General features: G+C 53.0%; 3 protein-coding genes across 3 annotated transcripts; 2 read left to right on the top strand and 1 right to left on the bottom strand.

Annotated features, from left to right (window-relative positions):
- Positions 1–3,826: 3,826 nt before the first annotated feature.
- Positions 3,827–4,206, bottom strand: PG997_009326 (RmlC-like cupin; the record flags this gene model as incomplete). The annotated part of the gene is made up of 2 exons (XM_066813641.1): positions 3,827–4,041; positions 4,083–4,206. 2 exons carry the CDS (start codon positions 4,204–4,206, stop codon positions 3,827–3,829), a joined length of 339 nt encoding a protein of 112 aa, XP_066665603.1.
- A 1,982-nt stretch (positions 4,207–6,188) lies between these two features.
- PG997_009325 (1-phosphatidylinositol 4-5-bisphosphate phosphodiesterase 1) lies at positions 6,189–8,750 on the top strand (the record flags this gene model as incomplete). Its single annotated transcript, XM_066813640.1, is given in 4 exon segments — positions 6,189–6,486; positions 6,498–6,899; positions 6,931–8,146; positions 8,573–8,750. 4 exon segments carry the CDS (start codon positions 6,189–6,191, stop codon positions 8,748–8,750), a joined length of 2,094 nt encoding a protein of 697 aa, XP_066665602.1.
- Positions 8,751–11,334: 2,584 nt separating this feature from the next.
- On the top strand, positions 11,335–11,559 carry PG997_009324 (uncharacterized protein; the record flags this gene model as incomplete). The annotated part of the gene is made up of 1 exon (XM_066813639.1): positions 11,335–11,559. The coding sequence occupies one exon, from the start codon at positions 11,335–11,337 to the stop codon at positions 11,557–11,559; it is 225 nt and encodes a 74-aa protein (XP_066665601.1).
- Between the last annotated feature and the right edge of the window lie 1,955 nt (positions 11,560–13,514).

Raw genomic sequence — 13,514 nt, 5'->3', positions numbered from 1 at the left:
ATAGGGCGGGTTACAAACACACAGCAGGAACCTGCTGGGCTTTATTGTTGGTAGGTGTAGGTCATATTAGATCGAGACAGGGGCGTCTACGATGTAAGTTAGTAGAAGGAGAGAGAAGGAAAAAAGGTCTAGAAGAGTAGCCGAAACAAAACAGATATATTCAAGTGGGCTAGGCAAGTACAAGTGCAAGTGTCAAGACCAGGCAAGGAAGTACTGTACTGTAGACGGTGGGTAAGTAGAGAGTCGGGTTTGAGAAGAAACCTGAATCGATTGCTTGGAAGTTACCACAGCAGCAGTTCGGATAAAGAACGAAGCCCAGAATGCGGATGCTGAATCGAGATCGTAGAGATTAGAACAAGAGTCGGATGCGACATGGACCAAGAAGTCGAGCATGCGGCCTTCTCACCTTGGAAAGAGGGGGTTTGATGCCGTACTAGCCGCCTGGCCGCCGTGTGTTTTTTGTTCCCTGGCTTGGGGCCTTGGGAAGTTGTCTGATCTCCCGAGTGCTCCCCCCTGCAGCGAGGGCGAGGTACGGGCAGAAGTACAGACCTCAGACCTGGGTTCCGACCTGGGCAGACCTCAGACAGGCCAACGAGAGTGCAGGAGGATTGCACGACGATGGGTTTGGTTTAGAGGAGACCGCCTTGGGCTGTGGGGAAAGTCTGACACGGGGGTAGCCCTGGTCGGCAGCAACAGGGGGGCCGGATTGGATCGACTGTCTTACTGTTCCCGCGCATCAGAAGATGGAACGCCGCGCTGGACCCAGAAAGCCTGCTTTTGGGTGACAGCGACTGCTCGACAACACACACAGGACACATGCACATGCCCTCCCGCTCCTCCCATTGAACCAGAACGCGGCCGGCTCTGGGTCGTGTCGCCCAACTGCGAATGCAATACCGTTGGCTCCTATAGCCCAGCAGCATCAGCCCATGGCGCTATATCCTGTAGCTGGCTCATTATGGCCGGAATCCTCCAATTATTGTTCCAGCACGCCGGCGCATGAGCTACATCCAGCTAGTCCGCCTTAGGCAGCGCAATTCCAGCAGAAGTGCATTTCTCGTGGCTTATATCTTTGACGTGGGAGTCGTTTCAGACTTTGTTCTCTCTAGCTCTTGTTCTAACGAGTGGACATGGGCTGGCCGGGCACTCCTGGATTGACAGATTCAGCTACAGCGACCAGACTAGCGGTCGCGCCGTCAGTGCTTTTTTTTTCTTCTCTCCCTTCTTTTCCTCGCTACGAGTACAAGCCACTGCATCTCATGTCGTAAACTTTAGGTACATGTAGTAGTCATCTACATTCATTCCTCGTCGTCCATGAGTCGTACGCTGAGCTTCAGATTAAAGACAAGCTCGGTAATCTTACGAATGCTGTAGTTTTACTGACTATCGAAGTGTTTGGAATTCATATTATTTGCATATTTCCTGCGCGGGGGCTAAACCAACCGCAGCACTACTCCGGTCAACGGAATACTACGGAGTGCTGCGAGCATCATCTCCGCGAACCTACCTCCTCTTTTCCACATACACAAATACATACATACATGCATGCACTGCACATGAAGCCAAGCAAGGAGGAGGTAATGCAAAATCCAGATTTACGCGAGTGCAAGGACTTGGAGTCGTCTCAATTAGCTCTCGGCATATCAAGGTCGGATGGCTGGCGCGCCTCGTCAAACGGGAAGGCGAGAGGCCAGAGCAGTGGTGGCTGAACTAGCCAAGCATAACTAGAACTGTTCAAGGTTAAGGATCGTAGCACGTTGCATTCGCCTGCAGGAAGATCAATCTCGCGCGCGGGATAACTCCAACAGCAACCAACCTCGAAACCCACACTACCTACCGACTACTACATGTAATCGCATCGTAACCGCATCCATCCATCACTGATCGATTTGGTGTAAGTACATGCCGGACATACTGGCCGGCGTGTAATGAAGCCGCTATATCGCACCCGCGGAGAGTAGGCGGTCCACCTGGTAATTAAAAAAAAACGACTCGGCCTTGGGGTCGAGAATAGTGAGACCATCGTAGACGTCATTCTCGGTTAATGCTGGACTGCCCGTGGTCTGATCTGGACGGCGCGACGGTCTTCGGTATGACCTCGCGCCTTTGCACCTTCATGTGGCACAGGCACAGGACACAGGACAGCATCACCCCGGGAGCTGCATGCATATCTCCTCCTCTTCCTGCGCGCAGGTGGCGGGTGATGCTCACGTCTATTCGCAGTGATTACCACCGCCTTGCCTGTTTAGAATCCTATTGCAGATGTGCGGCAGGGGACTGTCGGTCAGTGTGCAGACTGTGCGCCATCTCCGGAGTTCGAGGCCATCTGAGCAGAGACGGCCCGTGTTTGACCCAAATTGTGAGCACTCTGGCAACTCTCTCGCGCTCAAGATTGCGAAATTTACTCTGTCCTTTGGACGAAATCCACCCAATCCACCGCTGCCGCCGAACCAGCACGGCCACGAGGTAACGGTTGTTCTTTGACGTCAGTTGTTCGTGATAGAGCGGAAGCTTTCGCCCGAATACTGAAGACTGAGGTCATGTTCCCTACTGCGCTAAAAAGGGTTTGCAGCTTTGCACGCTTCCAAAAACTGGTTTCGGGGGTCCGCTTAGAGGTATGTAGGTAGAGAGAAATCAATGGCCGATGTATCCGTTTCTTGTTTAGTCTATACCATAATCTGTCTACCCCATGAATGCCTCCTTGGTTACATCTCCATCATCATCATCATCATTGTATGTCTATCAATCTTCCGTATACTCGGACAAATGGCATTTGCCGCTTACTATACGAGCTCATGACGATATGACGATAGGCGCCGTCTTGACTCGGTACTCATGTGCTCAAAGACGCGCTTATATCAAAATTTAAAGTATGTATGTATTTGACCCTGCCGATCATTGATCGCCCTTTTCACCGAGTAATTCGGTCGGCCAGTCAAGTGGAGCAAATGCATTTCCAGAATCCAGATTCCAGAATCAAAATCCATCGCGCCAGCAAGCCAGCAGAAATAACCGCCCTTCTGACTCCTGAGCCGCCTCATTCCTCGCGATCGGCGCCGAGCTGAAGTTTCGCCCTCCGTCTCAGCGAGTCAAACCCTCTAGCCCTTCCGCCCAGCTTACATATTCGGAGAATTCTTTCGTCGAGTAGGAAAGAGGCACTTGGAGCGTTCCCCCGAATCCTATCCGCAATTTCCTGTACGCTGCAACATTGGCACATTGGCCATTCCCGTGACGTGCATGAACTCCTTGAAACGGCAAACCACTGTTTGTTCAATCCCCCGACCATGCTGCAAACGCATCTGGTTCTCGACGCAAGTCATTCAATTTCCTTCCGTTACCCCTGATGTAACTCGAGGCCATCGCATCAAGATTATACATGAGCCCTACCGGACGTTCAAGCCCCCTAGTTAACATTGCGATTAGCACAAATCGCAAGCCAGCGGAAGTTGATGCCTCTTTGGTGCGGAAAAGTAACTCTCCTTCCCAAGGCTTGCACGCGATTGGGAAACTGAGTCTCCTGTCTGACCAATTGGCCAATCTCAACCTCGAGAGGCGACCTTGTGCCCAGGTTTGGAATGCCATAATATTTGTCACCGCAGGAACGGGGAGTTCTTGGTTATTACTCGTCGTTTCATTCAAAGACGTGTCTAAACCATCGGCCCTTGAACAGCGATTCCCTGAAGCCCGATTCGTCTCAAGAGTCAACACCTTTGCACTTGCCGCACCACGGAGGAGCAGAAGTGGTGATTCGGAGTCCTATGAGCTGCGATGCAGACTGCAGACTGCAGACTGACGCATACTCATACATATGCAGACTTCAATCAGCCTATTCTCCAATGACGTAGGTGCAGCCGTCTGCGCCCATCCAGACCTCATGCACGCGCCCAGCCTCGACATCAATTCGGTCGCCGACTGAGAACGTATTCTTCTCGGGCTGTGCATCATTAGGGTATGTGATGGTCAGCTGGCCCTTCAATATCAGGTGCGTGGTCAGGCCACTGTGAGAATGCGGGCTATAATGCGCGTTGCTGGGCTCCCATGCTTCATGTCAGCCTCCGTTCATTCATTCAAGGCGTCGCGACAGGTAGGTAACCTATCCGGCCGGCAACGATTGTTTACGTACGGCCCATCGGTCCAGGTGAAGACGTGCGGGAAACCCCATGAGCGGACCTCTGCTTCATACTCCTTGCGAGATTTGGACTGCATTGCGAATGTGACTTTCCGTGCACCACAATTATGTAGTCTGATTGATGATCTTTTCTCTTATCTGGAAGGAAAATTTTCGAGGTGCAGAAGAAGTGGTGAATTGGCATTTGATAGCTTCGGTGGCGTGGCTGTGAAGCAGTGTGCAGACGGCCTTATGTCAGTGCCTCCACTGCTGACGTCTGCATAAACGGAGAATGCACACGCAACACAAATGCATACTACAACAACAAGAACTCGTAAAGGCTGGCAGGCTGGTGATGTCTTTGCTTACCATTTGGGGTAGACCCCAAGGAGCTCAGCCTCAGCTGGATGGACGGCAGACGGCAACCAACCTGCCAACCCCCGATCCCACCCTCCGCCAAGCTACATACCTACCTAGCTACCTAAGCAAGCCATCCACTCACACAACAACCCTTCAAGGTGATCATTGATCCATGTACCTGACAGCCAGCTGAGTGATGTGTTCGGTCGAGCTTTTGCTTTTGCTTTTGCTCAAATGGATGGGGACCAACCAACGCAAAACCACATTGAACTCCATCACATTGGGCGCGATCTGAAACGGAAAAGAGCTCAAATCGCATGATGGCAGAAAGTCCAGCCCTTCTCCTTTCCTCAGAAGGCCGCGTATGTTGGCAAGGTCCAATCCAATGCTCGATCAAGCCAAACCGTTCAGGTAGCACTGGCTGGCTCCAGAGGTCAGGGTCTCACGAGCAATGCAATCATACAAGCAATGCTTATCCACCCAGTAAACCAGTTGTTTCCTGTCGATCTCCAAACAGAAATAGCAACGTCCGTTCTCGATGCAGGTCATACCGACGAATTGGCGGAGGGGCACTGCAACCAAGCATTGATAGCCCCTTTGAACATACGCGCTCATCGGTGGATGTTGTCCGATCGGGATACTACTGCACCTGTGATGTGAGCCTGAGAAGATCCCCAAAGGAGCAAACAGAGCGTTTTTGGGCCTGTTTACATTCAAGTCTATATTTGGGGGCCATGGGCTGGAGCTGATGGGGGATGTAACGGTTTTTGGCTAGCTGCTGCTGCTCAGCCCCCAAACTTGGCATCTTGCATCCAACAGACATACATTCATGTACATACATGCGGTCGCATCTGAGCTGCCGTCAGCATTTGGTTCGCCTCCGCCATGGCAGCAACAAGAGCGACGACGTGTGTGACAGGCAGCCCGTGATGGGAACTTGTTCTAACATCTCATATTTCGTCCTTCGTCCTCGGCTCGCATTGGGCATGACGGTCGAAAGACACACGCCCATTCCACGTCACAGCCCTATAGAGCTAAGGCTTGGACTATTAATAAGGTGCCAGAGCGCAAAACGCCCAAATAGGAGCCCATGAAGGCCTGGATCCGCAGCGCTACTCCATTAACGGCCTGCACTCAGTCCCCGAATCGCCGCTGCATCCCTGTCCTGACCTCCTACAGGCACAGGCTCACAGGTTGACGGCGGGGCGAGGCTGCGCTCCACCACTCCTGGACCCCCGGCCCAGAGCTGAACCTGTCTTACATCTCAATCTTATTATCTCGACGAGATCTGGCGAGCTCTCTTCGTGCTCTGCCACTCCTTCAATCGTTTCTGGACCTGTTCGTTCCTTATTGTTGTGCGGTTGGTCTCCTTTTCCAAGTACACACTCACCCAATACCGTAGCCAACCTCAGCTATCTTGCACCGTCCGGCTCGACTGGACTTCACTCGATTATTCAGCTGCTGCCGTATCACCGAATCATATCCGCGTCGCGTTACCAGATCCTCCCTCCTCCGTTGGCTTTTGAACAAACGCCGACCTGCAGGTTGACTGGTTGAGCTTCAACTAAATCTGAGAAATAACCCCTATGTGTCTCTCGGTAGGTTTATTTACTTCATATTCGGAAGGGGGTATGCCAGGGGTCGAGCCAGCGGCTAACGTCGTGAACTATTCAAGGTATCCAAGTCCAAAACCTCCACGACTACCAAAGATGCCACCACGATGCGCCGCAACTTCACCTTCAACCCCACCGCCGGTGCACATCTCCAGGCACTCAAGAGAGCTGTAGATTTGACCACCTTCATCTCACCAACGCCCATACACTTTCCAGGAGACGGCACGCCAGACGGAAGGCAATCCATCTACCTAAGCGCTGCGATACAAAAACATCTGAGGAAGATTTTCGACTACCTGAGGGATAAGGAGCCCCAATTATCTCGGAAGAAGTTTGAGTACTTTCTCATTCACGAGCAGGAGAGGAAGCGCCGCAACTCGACCGAGATTCCTACAAATTCGAACAGTTTTTGGAAGAGTGGTGGATGCGCTTCGGTTTGGAGGCAGAAAAGCCTTCTCCAATTTCAGAGAAGGACCTGACTAAGCCTATCAGCAACTACTTCATCAGCAGCAGCCACAATACATACCTGTCCGGCAACCAGCTAGCCGGGAAGAGCAGTGCGGATGCATATAGGAGGGTCCTCCGACGGGGCTGCCGGTGTATAGAGATCGATGTCTGGAATGGGGATTCGCCCAGTTCGACTCCAGATTTGGTGTCCAAAACTCGATCGAAGCCTGAGCATGCGCGGCATCTTTCCGGTAGCAGTTGGCACAGTGCCGCGGCGACATGGAAAGACGCGATAGAGGAGAAGATTGAACAGACCAGCAAACATTTGCTGGGCGAGAAGAAACCTCGGAGTCGCACGCCAAGCTTCACAAGTCTAGATGCGCCTTCTGCTTTTGGGAAAAGACAGCGCTAGAGACAGCACACGAGACATTGCAAAGGCCAGCTCGTCATCCTTGGACCCGTCGGTGCTCGCTGAGAAGTTGGAGAGGACCACGTCGAGGCAGTCATTCAAACCCACGGAACCTATTGTAATGCATGGCTATACCCTGACGAGGCCGGTAGGGTTCAGGGAGGTCTGCAAGGCAGTCCGCGAGACCGCGTTCGAGACGTCAAATCTGCCCATTATCGTCAGTCTTGAAGTGCATGCAGAACTTGAACAACAGGAACTTATGGTCCAGATCATGAAGGAGGAATGGGCCGGAGTACTGGTGGAAAAGCTGTTTGAGGATTGCCCACTGGACAGGATGCCAAGGCTGGAGGAGCTGCTCAACAAGATCCTGGTAAAGGTCAAAAAGCCCGTCAAGCCGGACGCGCCTGCTCCAATGGCTACACTGGCGCCCGTACCCACCATCGACGATGATGTTTCGTGCTCGGAGGACGAGCGAGGCGGGAGCTCGTCAAGCATCAAGAAAGCAAAAGTGCTCATTGGAGAACCCTTGGGTGCTTTGGGAATATACACCCACAGCGAGCATTTCAAGAGCTTCGATTCGCCAGCGGCCAAAACCCCCCTCGCATATCTTCTCGGTGAGCGAGGGGAGGATATTGAGCTTCATCAAACAAAGCCCCAAGAACTTTTTACTCATAACAAGGACTACTTTATGCGAGCTTTCCCCAAAGGTATGAGGTTCGACTCGTCGAATCTGGACCCATCGCTGTACTGGCGCAAGGGAGTGCAGATGGTGGCACTGAACTGGCAATCCACCGACGAGGCCATGATGCTCAACGATGGCATGTTCTCGGGCGAACACGGATGGGTGTTGAAGCCTCCGGGGTACCGCAGCGACGACCTGTCGACCTCACAGGCTGATGCCATTCCTCATCGGACGCTTGCGCTGCGCATCACCGTTCTCGCCGGCCAGCATATCCCACTGCCCGAGGGTGCCGGCAGCGCTAATGGCAATACGAGGTCGTTCCGTCCCTTTGTCAAGTGCGAATTGCACGTCGAGAAGTACGAGGAGCGGTCCAGTGCCTCTATTATCGATGGAAACGGCCGTGCGCTCGACGACTTCAAGCAGAAGACAGTACCCGGCAAGACTGATCACCCCGACTTCGGCAGTACCAAGAACTTGCTCGAGTTCATCGGTGTCCCGAAGGTGGTAGAGCAGCTCAGCTTCGTAAGGTAAGAATGCTTTTCGCGATCGTCCTGTCCCTTTTCACTCGAACCATTTCCCTGCCCAATTCATTGTGGCCCTCCTCTGTCACGCTGCACCGCATTTCATCCGACCCGTCGGGATTTTACTTGGCCCCCATAGCCAATAGAGCATGTGCAGCTTGCTCTCAAGCGAGAAAGTGGTTGAGCTGGCATACGCAACGGCCCGTCCAGCAGCGGAAGCGTCCATCACACATGCAGCTGCCTACGCTGCTTGTGCACGACAGGGAGAAGAGGAAGAAAACGAGGCATATTCTGCCGCATGCGATGGTTGCCACACCTGTCACCTTCCTGCCGTGCACCGGTTCTCCTGCAGTGGAATCGACCTTCCTAATCCCTTGAAGCCCAACCATCATACTTGGGCAGCTTTGGCTAATGTGACTTTACTTTTCTCAGGTTCAAAATTGAGGACGGCGCTTCTCGGATACCCATTCATCGAGACCCGTTCGCCTGCTGGGCCTGCATCCGTCTAGACCGGCTAGGGACCGGCTATCGCTTCATCCACCTCAAGGATCCGAAAGGGAACCCGACCAAGGGTGTCTTATTGGTTCGGGTCGACAAGGTGTTATCATGATCCTTACTTGCCATTAGGGGAGGGGGCGGGTGATGTAAGTCATGATCCCTGTTGTCGGAATCCGGTTGCTGCTGCACGAGTGGACAATGGCGATGCCTGTGCTTGCCCCATATTGACCGGGTCGTATTCGCGTCGTCATTGCTGCTGCTTTCTGCAACAGAACAGCTGCTTTTTCCCGTCTCGTTTGTATTCATGCGTTTGGAGGAGAGCCGTGTGTGCTTCGCCTCGGGAGTTTGGGAGCATATCATGTACAGAGAAGGGGTAACGGATACCTCTCTGTATGGCGTTTGGCGTGTAATTATAGGCTCCATGTACACCCTCTGGCCTGTGATTTTTTGGGGGCATGTTGAAATGAGAAGTTGATGTCGAAAGCGTCACCTTTACCATGGCACGTGGGGGCTGACAGCTTCTTCCTTTCTTGGGAGATTGTCCGAGCTAGACCGGTTATAGAATAGGAAGCGAAGGGTTTAGAGGGGAGGCCAAGGGGTGGATTCCCACTGCAGAAACTTGAACAAGGCCGGCGGGCTGATCGCTGACGATTATACAATGTGTTTGAATATATCACGAGATACCCGTTACAGGCAGGCTTTCGCTTATTGGCATTGTCCACTATCCTTGCTCGGTGGTGACAGTGACTCCGCTCAGGCTCTCATCGGCATCAGGTATCCATCAAGCAAAACCTTATAAGCGACAGGGCCTCGAAGCCGTACCCTCTTTCTCTCCCTCCGTCTGGGTAAGTAAGAGGAGCCACATGAATGTACGTAGAATTTCGCAAAGAAGACTGGAAGGGGCTAGGCGCCAGTGCAATGGAGTATATGCACTCGGAGTGCGGATATGGTTCTTCCCGGCTTACACGCATGTACTTTATATCCCCGATGAGCCGTGGCTACGGCGGGAAGTAAGTATGCATGGAAGTATGTGGGTGGCTTACTGCTGCTGTTCTCTTCCAGTCAAAACTGGAGAAAACACCCGTGCTTAGATTTATTTAATTCTCTTACTTTTATTTTATTTTTATTTGTGAGTGAAAGAACGCCGCGCCCGCCGGTGCTGCTGCTGTCAGACGGCTCATCCCGACCCATATGGCAAAAAGGGAGGGGGCCGGAGGGGGCCAGGGTAGGGAGGCTAGTAGGTAAGTAGCCGGCATCTGTTGCAGAATGCCCACACGCGCTCATTGGGGGTTCAAATTCTCGGGGTATACACACGAAGTTGGATTAGCGCTGTATATAAGGCAGTTTTGGTTGCTTTTTTCCCCCTCTCTCTCCCCCACATACGTATAGGAGAGGGATATGCGCAGATGTATCGGGAAAGCAGGGTTCATGTACGGTCCGCTTGTCTGTATGCCTGCCTGTCATATCTGTCCCTTTTGCCAATTCGCTCAAGGGCGGGCGCGTCTGGCAAGAGGACGCCAGAAGCCGAGTGGGGACAGGGTAAGTCTAGGAACGAAAGGAAAGGCAATGTCCTGGCCCCGGAAGGTTGTTATTGTTGCACGGCGGAAGGGAGGAATCTGTGCGGCCGGCGGAGATCAACACGCGCTGCGCATGCCCGCCAGTGGCGACACAAGAAGGGTTTCACAGCACGAGGACCTGTCAAATCTACGGCTGGGAGCAAGCAGGAAGAGAATCGATCCATGGAATGGAATGTCGGAAGGGGATGGATGGGTAGTGTGGTGAATAAAGGAGGGCGTGGTTTGTGGCTCCCAGCTCCGTCACACACACGCCCCTTCGCCCATCTGACTCGGTATGTACGGTTCTACCTTGGGCCAGCGAGCCAGCCAGTCGACCGACTCGATTATGAAGATCAATCCGACAGATGGTTTGCATTATTGGTGCGGGTGTGGTGCGTAGCCGCTCTCCACGAAAACAATCCTACATGTATATTCACAACTCAGGTACGGAGTACAAACCTGCGCTACTTAGTAATCCAGCATGTTTCTATTTGATCTATTTTATCTCTCTGGCAGTTTGCTTTTTTTTTTCACGCCGCCTCCTCTTTTTGGCAACAGCATATTGTGTCGGTTACGTATCCCAGCACCATGCCCAGCCAAGCTGACAGACGCCACAACCCGAGGGGACGTATCGGTGAATTTAGCCGTGGGCAATGTGTGTATCCAGATACCGCATACATTTGCACGTAGCACATGGCGTGGTGTGCAAACGGGCAGCAGCTGGGAAAGCAGCGGTGGGAAAACGGGAACGGCTTTCTTTCTTCCCACAGAGCCTCGTGCCATGCCATGTATCGTGTAGCCCGTCTCGGGAGCAACTTCACCAAGAGCCGCCGCCACAGGTTTGATAGATCAATTGGGCCCGCACGTGCCGAGTCAGTCAGTCGGCCGGCCGGCCAGTCAGCCACGTTGATATCCCACGGCACGAGTCGGCCAAGAAGGAAAAGACCCTTGGGCGGGACGGGTCAAGAATCCACAAGGGAAATCAATACCTTAGGCATGGATAAGGGACACGAGAGAAGGAAGCTTGCTGGCTGACGCATACCTGGCACCTGAGTGGGCAATTAAGCATTCCGGTGGTAGCTTGCATATGCAGTATGCAATGCGGTGACACTCCAGAGACGGGTAATCGTCGATACTAGTATGCCACTCGCAAGCCGTCTCGCAGCAGCAGCAGCAGAAGTCAACGGCTTTGTCTCATGCAACTTCCACGAGCTGCCGCAGGCCTCTGACTCTCGTAATATGGGCAAAGACAGCAACGAGCTCGAGGTCTCGCGGCACGAAACAGCCGGATACTACTGGTCAGAGAAAGCCATGGAGAATACTGCACGAAAGATCCTTCTATGCGACCTCCCTGCTTCTCTGTGACGTCGCTTTGCAATGCTATTGTTCTTCTCATTGGAGGGCTGTCGGCCTGCCAGCCAGTCTGCCCCGGCGCGCGAGAGAGAAAGCGACAAGTCAGAAGATAATAGATCACATTCCAATCTCCGAGCGAGACACATAAAACCGAAACGTGAGGTGACATGGAAAGACTAAGGGCTTCCTTCGGGATATTGCCTATGGGCCGGCGCGCCGACGTGGCACCCTCTTCTCGCAGATCATTCCCATTCCACGCAGAATATTCTTTTTCTGCCTTCCACGCACATCGTACGTCTGTATGTATGTATGTATACTCACTCGCCCTCACACACGCGCCGTGGTCGGGGCCATGAACGAGGGGAGAAGAATGCTTGTTCGTCCCAGCAGCTCGGGCCTGTCAAATCTGCACGCAACCTGCTGGTTCCCTGCATTGCCCAGGATCACCCTTGGCTGTGATACCGGTGTAGCTGTGGAAGCCCGAGCTGCACCCGGCGGGAGATAGAGAGCGAGAGGCAGAGAGGCGGAGAGAGACAGAGGCGGAAGAGAAAGTGGGAGTTGAAGCGATACGCATCACCGCTTCGTTCGTTTGTCTCACACGCGCGAAGGGAGCCGAGGTCTCGATTCCGGGGCGTTTTATGGATCGAGTGCGAGGAGCTGAACCACCCGGAAGCGTCTGAGGGCTCAACCTAGGGCTGGCGGTAAGGATGAGAGTCATGCTGTTCCAAACTGTAAATGTGGCTGCCAGGGGCGCCGCCTCGTGGGCAAGGTAAGTAATGACATGTCGTCAGATCTTGCATGGAGATAACACGCAATGGAAGGGAGGATATCTTGGTGTTCTGGAGCAGCACGAGGGTCTCGGCAGTCGAACTAAACTACACCGGTTGAACATCCCGGCTCGAGAACGGCGGGAAATCAAGGCTTCTAGGCAAACTGGGCCGGCCGTTGCGACTTGTCACATTTTGGCGGCATCATAGCGCACTACCCCTAAAAGATCAAAAAGCAAAATCCCAATCTATACAACCTTCTGGATGAAGACAGAGTTTCCATGCGGCCCCCTTTTCGATATCTCACAGCCAAAAAGCAATGCTCACCTTGACGGTTAAGTATCATCCAGCAATGGCGTACATCATGTATCTGTATGTAGTACAGAAGATAGGGTAAGGTTATACCCCCAAGCGCGGCTACAGAAGGGAAACCTCCTCTCTCTCTCTCGCCCCACATGCAGCTTGCAGGGGGCGTTGCACTATATTCAAGGTAATCCACAGGATCAGCGTACCAAGAGCGCCTTGCAATGACAACCAAAGAAGATCATATCTGACTGCATGGTCCAGGTAGCCCCCAGAAGTACCGGGTCTCACACGAGGCTTGTTCCTTTCGGGAAATCTTCACGAGTCTGGCGGGGTTCAGGAAACGGAAGTGTACCTTTAGCCCGGGCAGACTAGGTATTCTGGCGAGAGTGACGGGAGGCTGCAAGTTGCGGCTCAGTGTTCAAGATAAGCCCAACAATGCACCGTTTGACAAAGCGGTTGTGCTCTAATTATGCTGGGCAGATATGAGTGTTCAATCGAACGAGACCATGGCCTCGGCGGCTGCCGAGGATGAAAGGTGGGAACACGGAGGAACACGGAAATGCATTGCTAGGTTCGCGAAGGCTGAAAGCGAAGAAGAGACGGCGCTGTGGCTAGGCATGCGTGCTATAATTCCGTGCAGGTTATATAACCGAAGGGCGATAGAGGCCCTGCCGGTGTAACTGTGGAGTCTGACATCGAGGCACGATTGGTCAGACTGTAACGAGACGACAGTCTAGGAGAACTATACTGCGTCGTATTTGGATGGAAAGCGTCCAATCAGAAAGCATCCCGTATTGAACACGCGAGTGGATAGTCGGAAGGGATGCTCGATATAAACCACGTACCTTGGCTATAGGCAGGCGGCAGTAGGTAGTTGGTACCTATACGGTTACA

Source organism: Apiospora hydei (assembly GCF_038363865.1).
Source record: "Apiospora hydei strain CBS 114990 chromosome Unknown utg000007l_segment0_segment0, whole genome shotgun sequence".
Lineage (NCBI taxonomy): Eukaryota > Fungi > Ascomycota > Sordariomycetes > Amphisphaeriales > Apiosporaceae > Apiospora > Apiospora hydei.
Note: the sequence above shows the minus strand (reverse complement) of the source record. Positions and strands in the feature narration are given on the sequence as shown.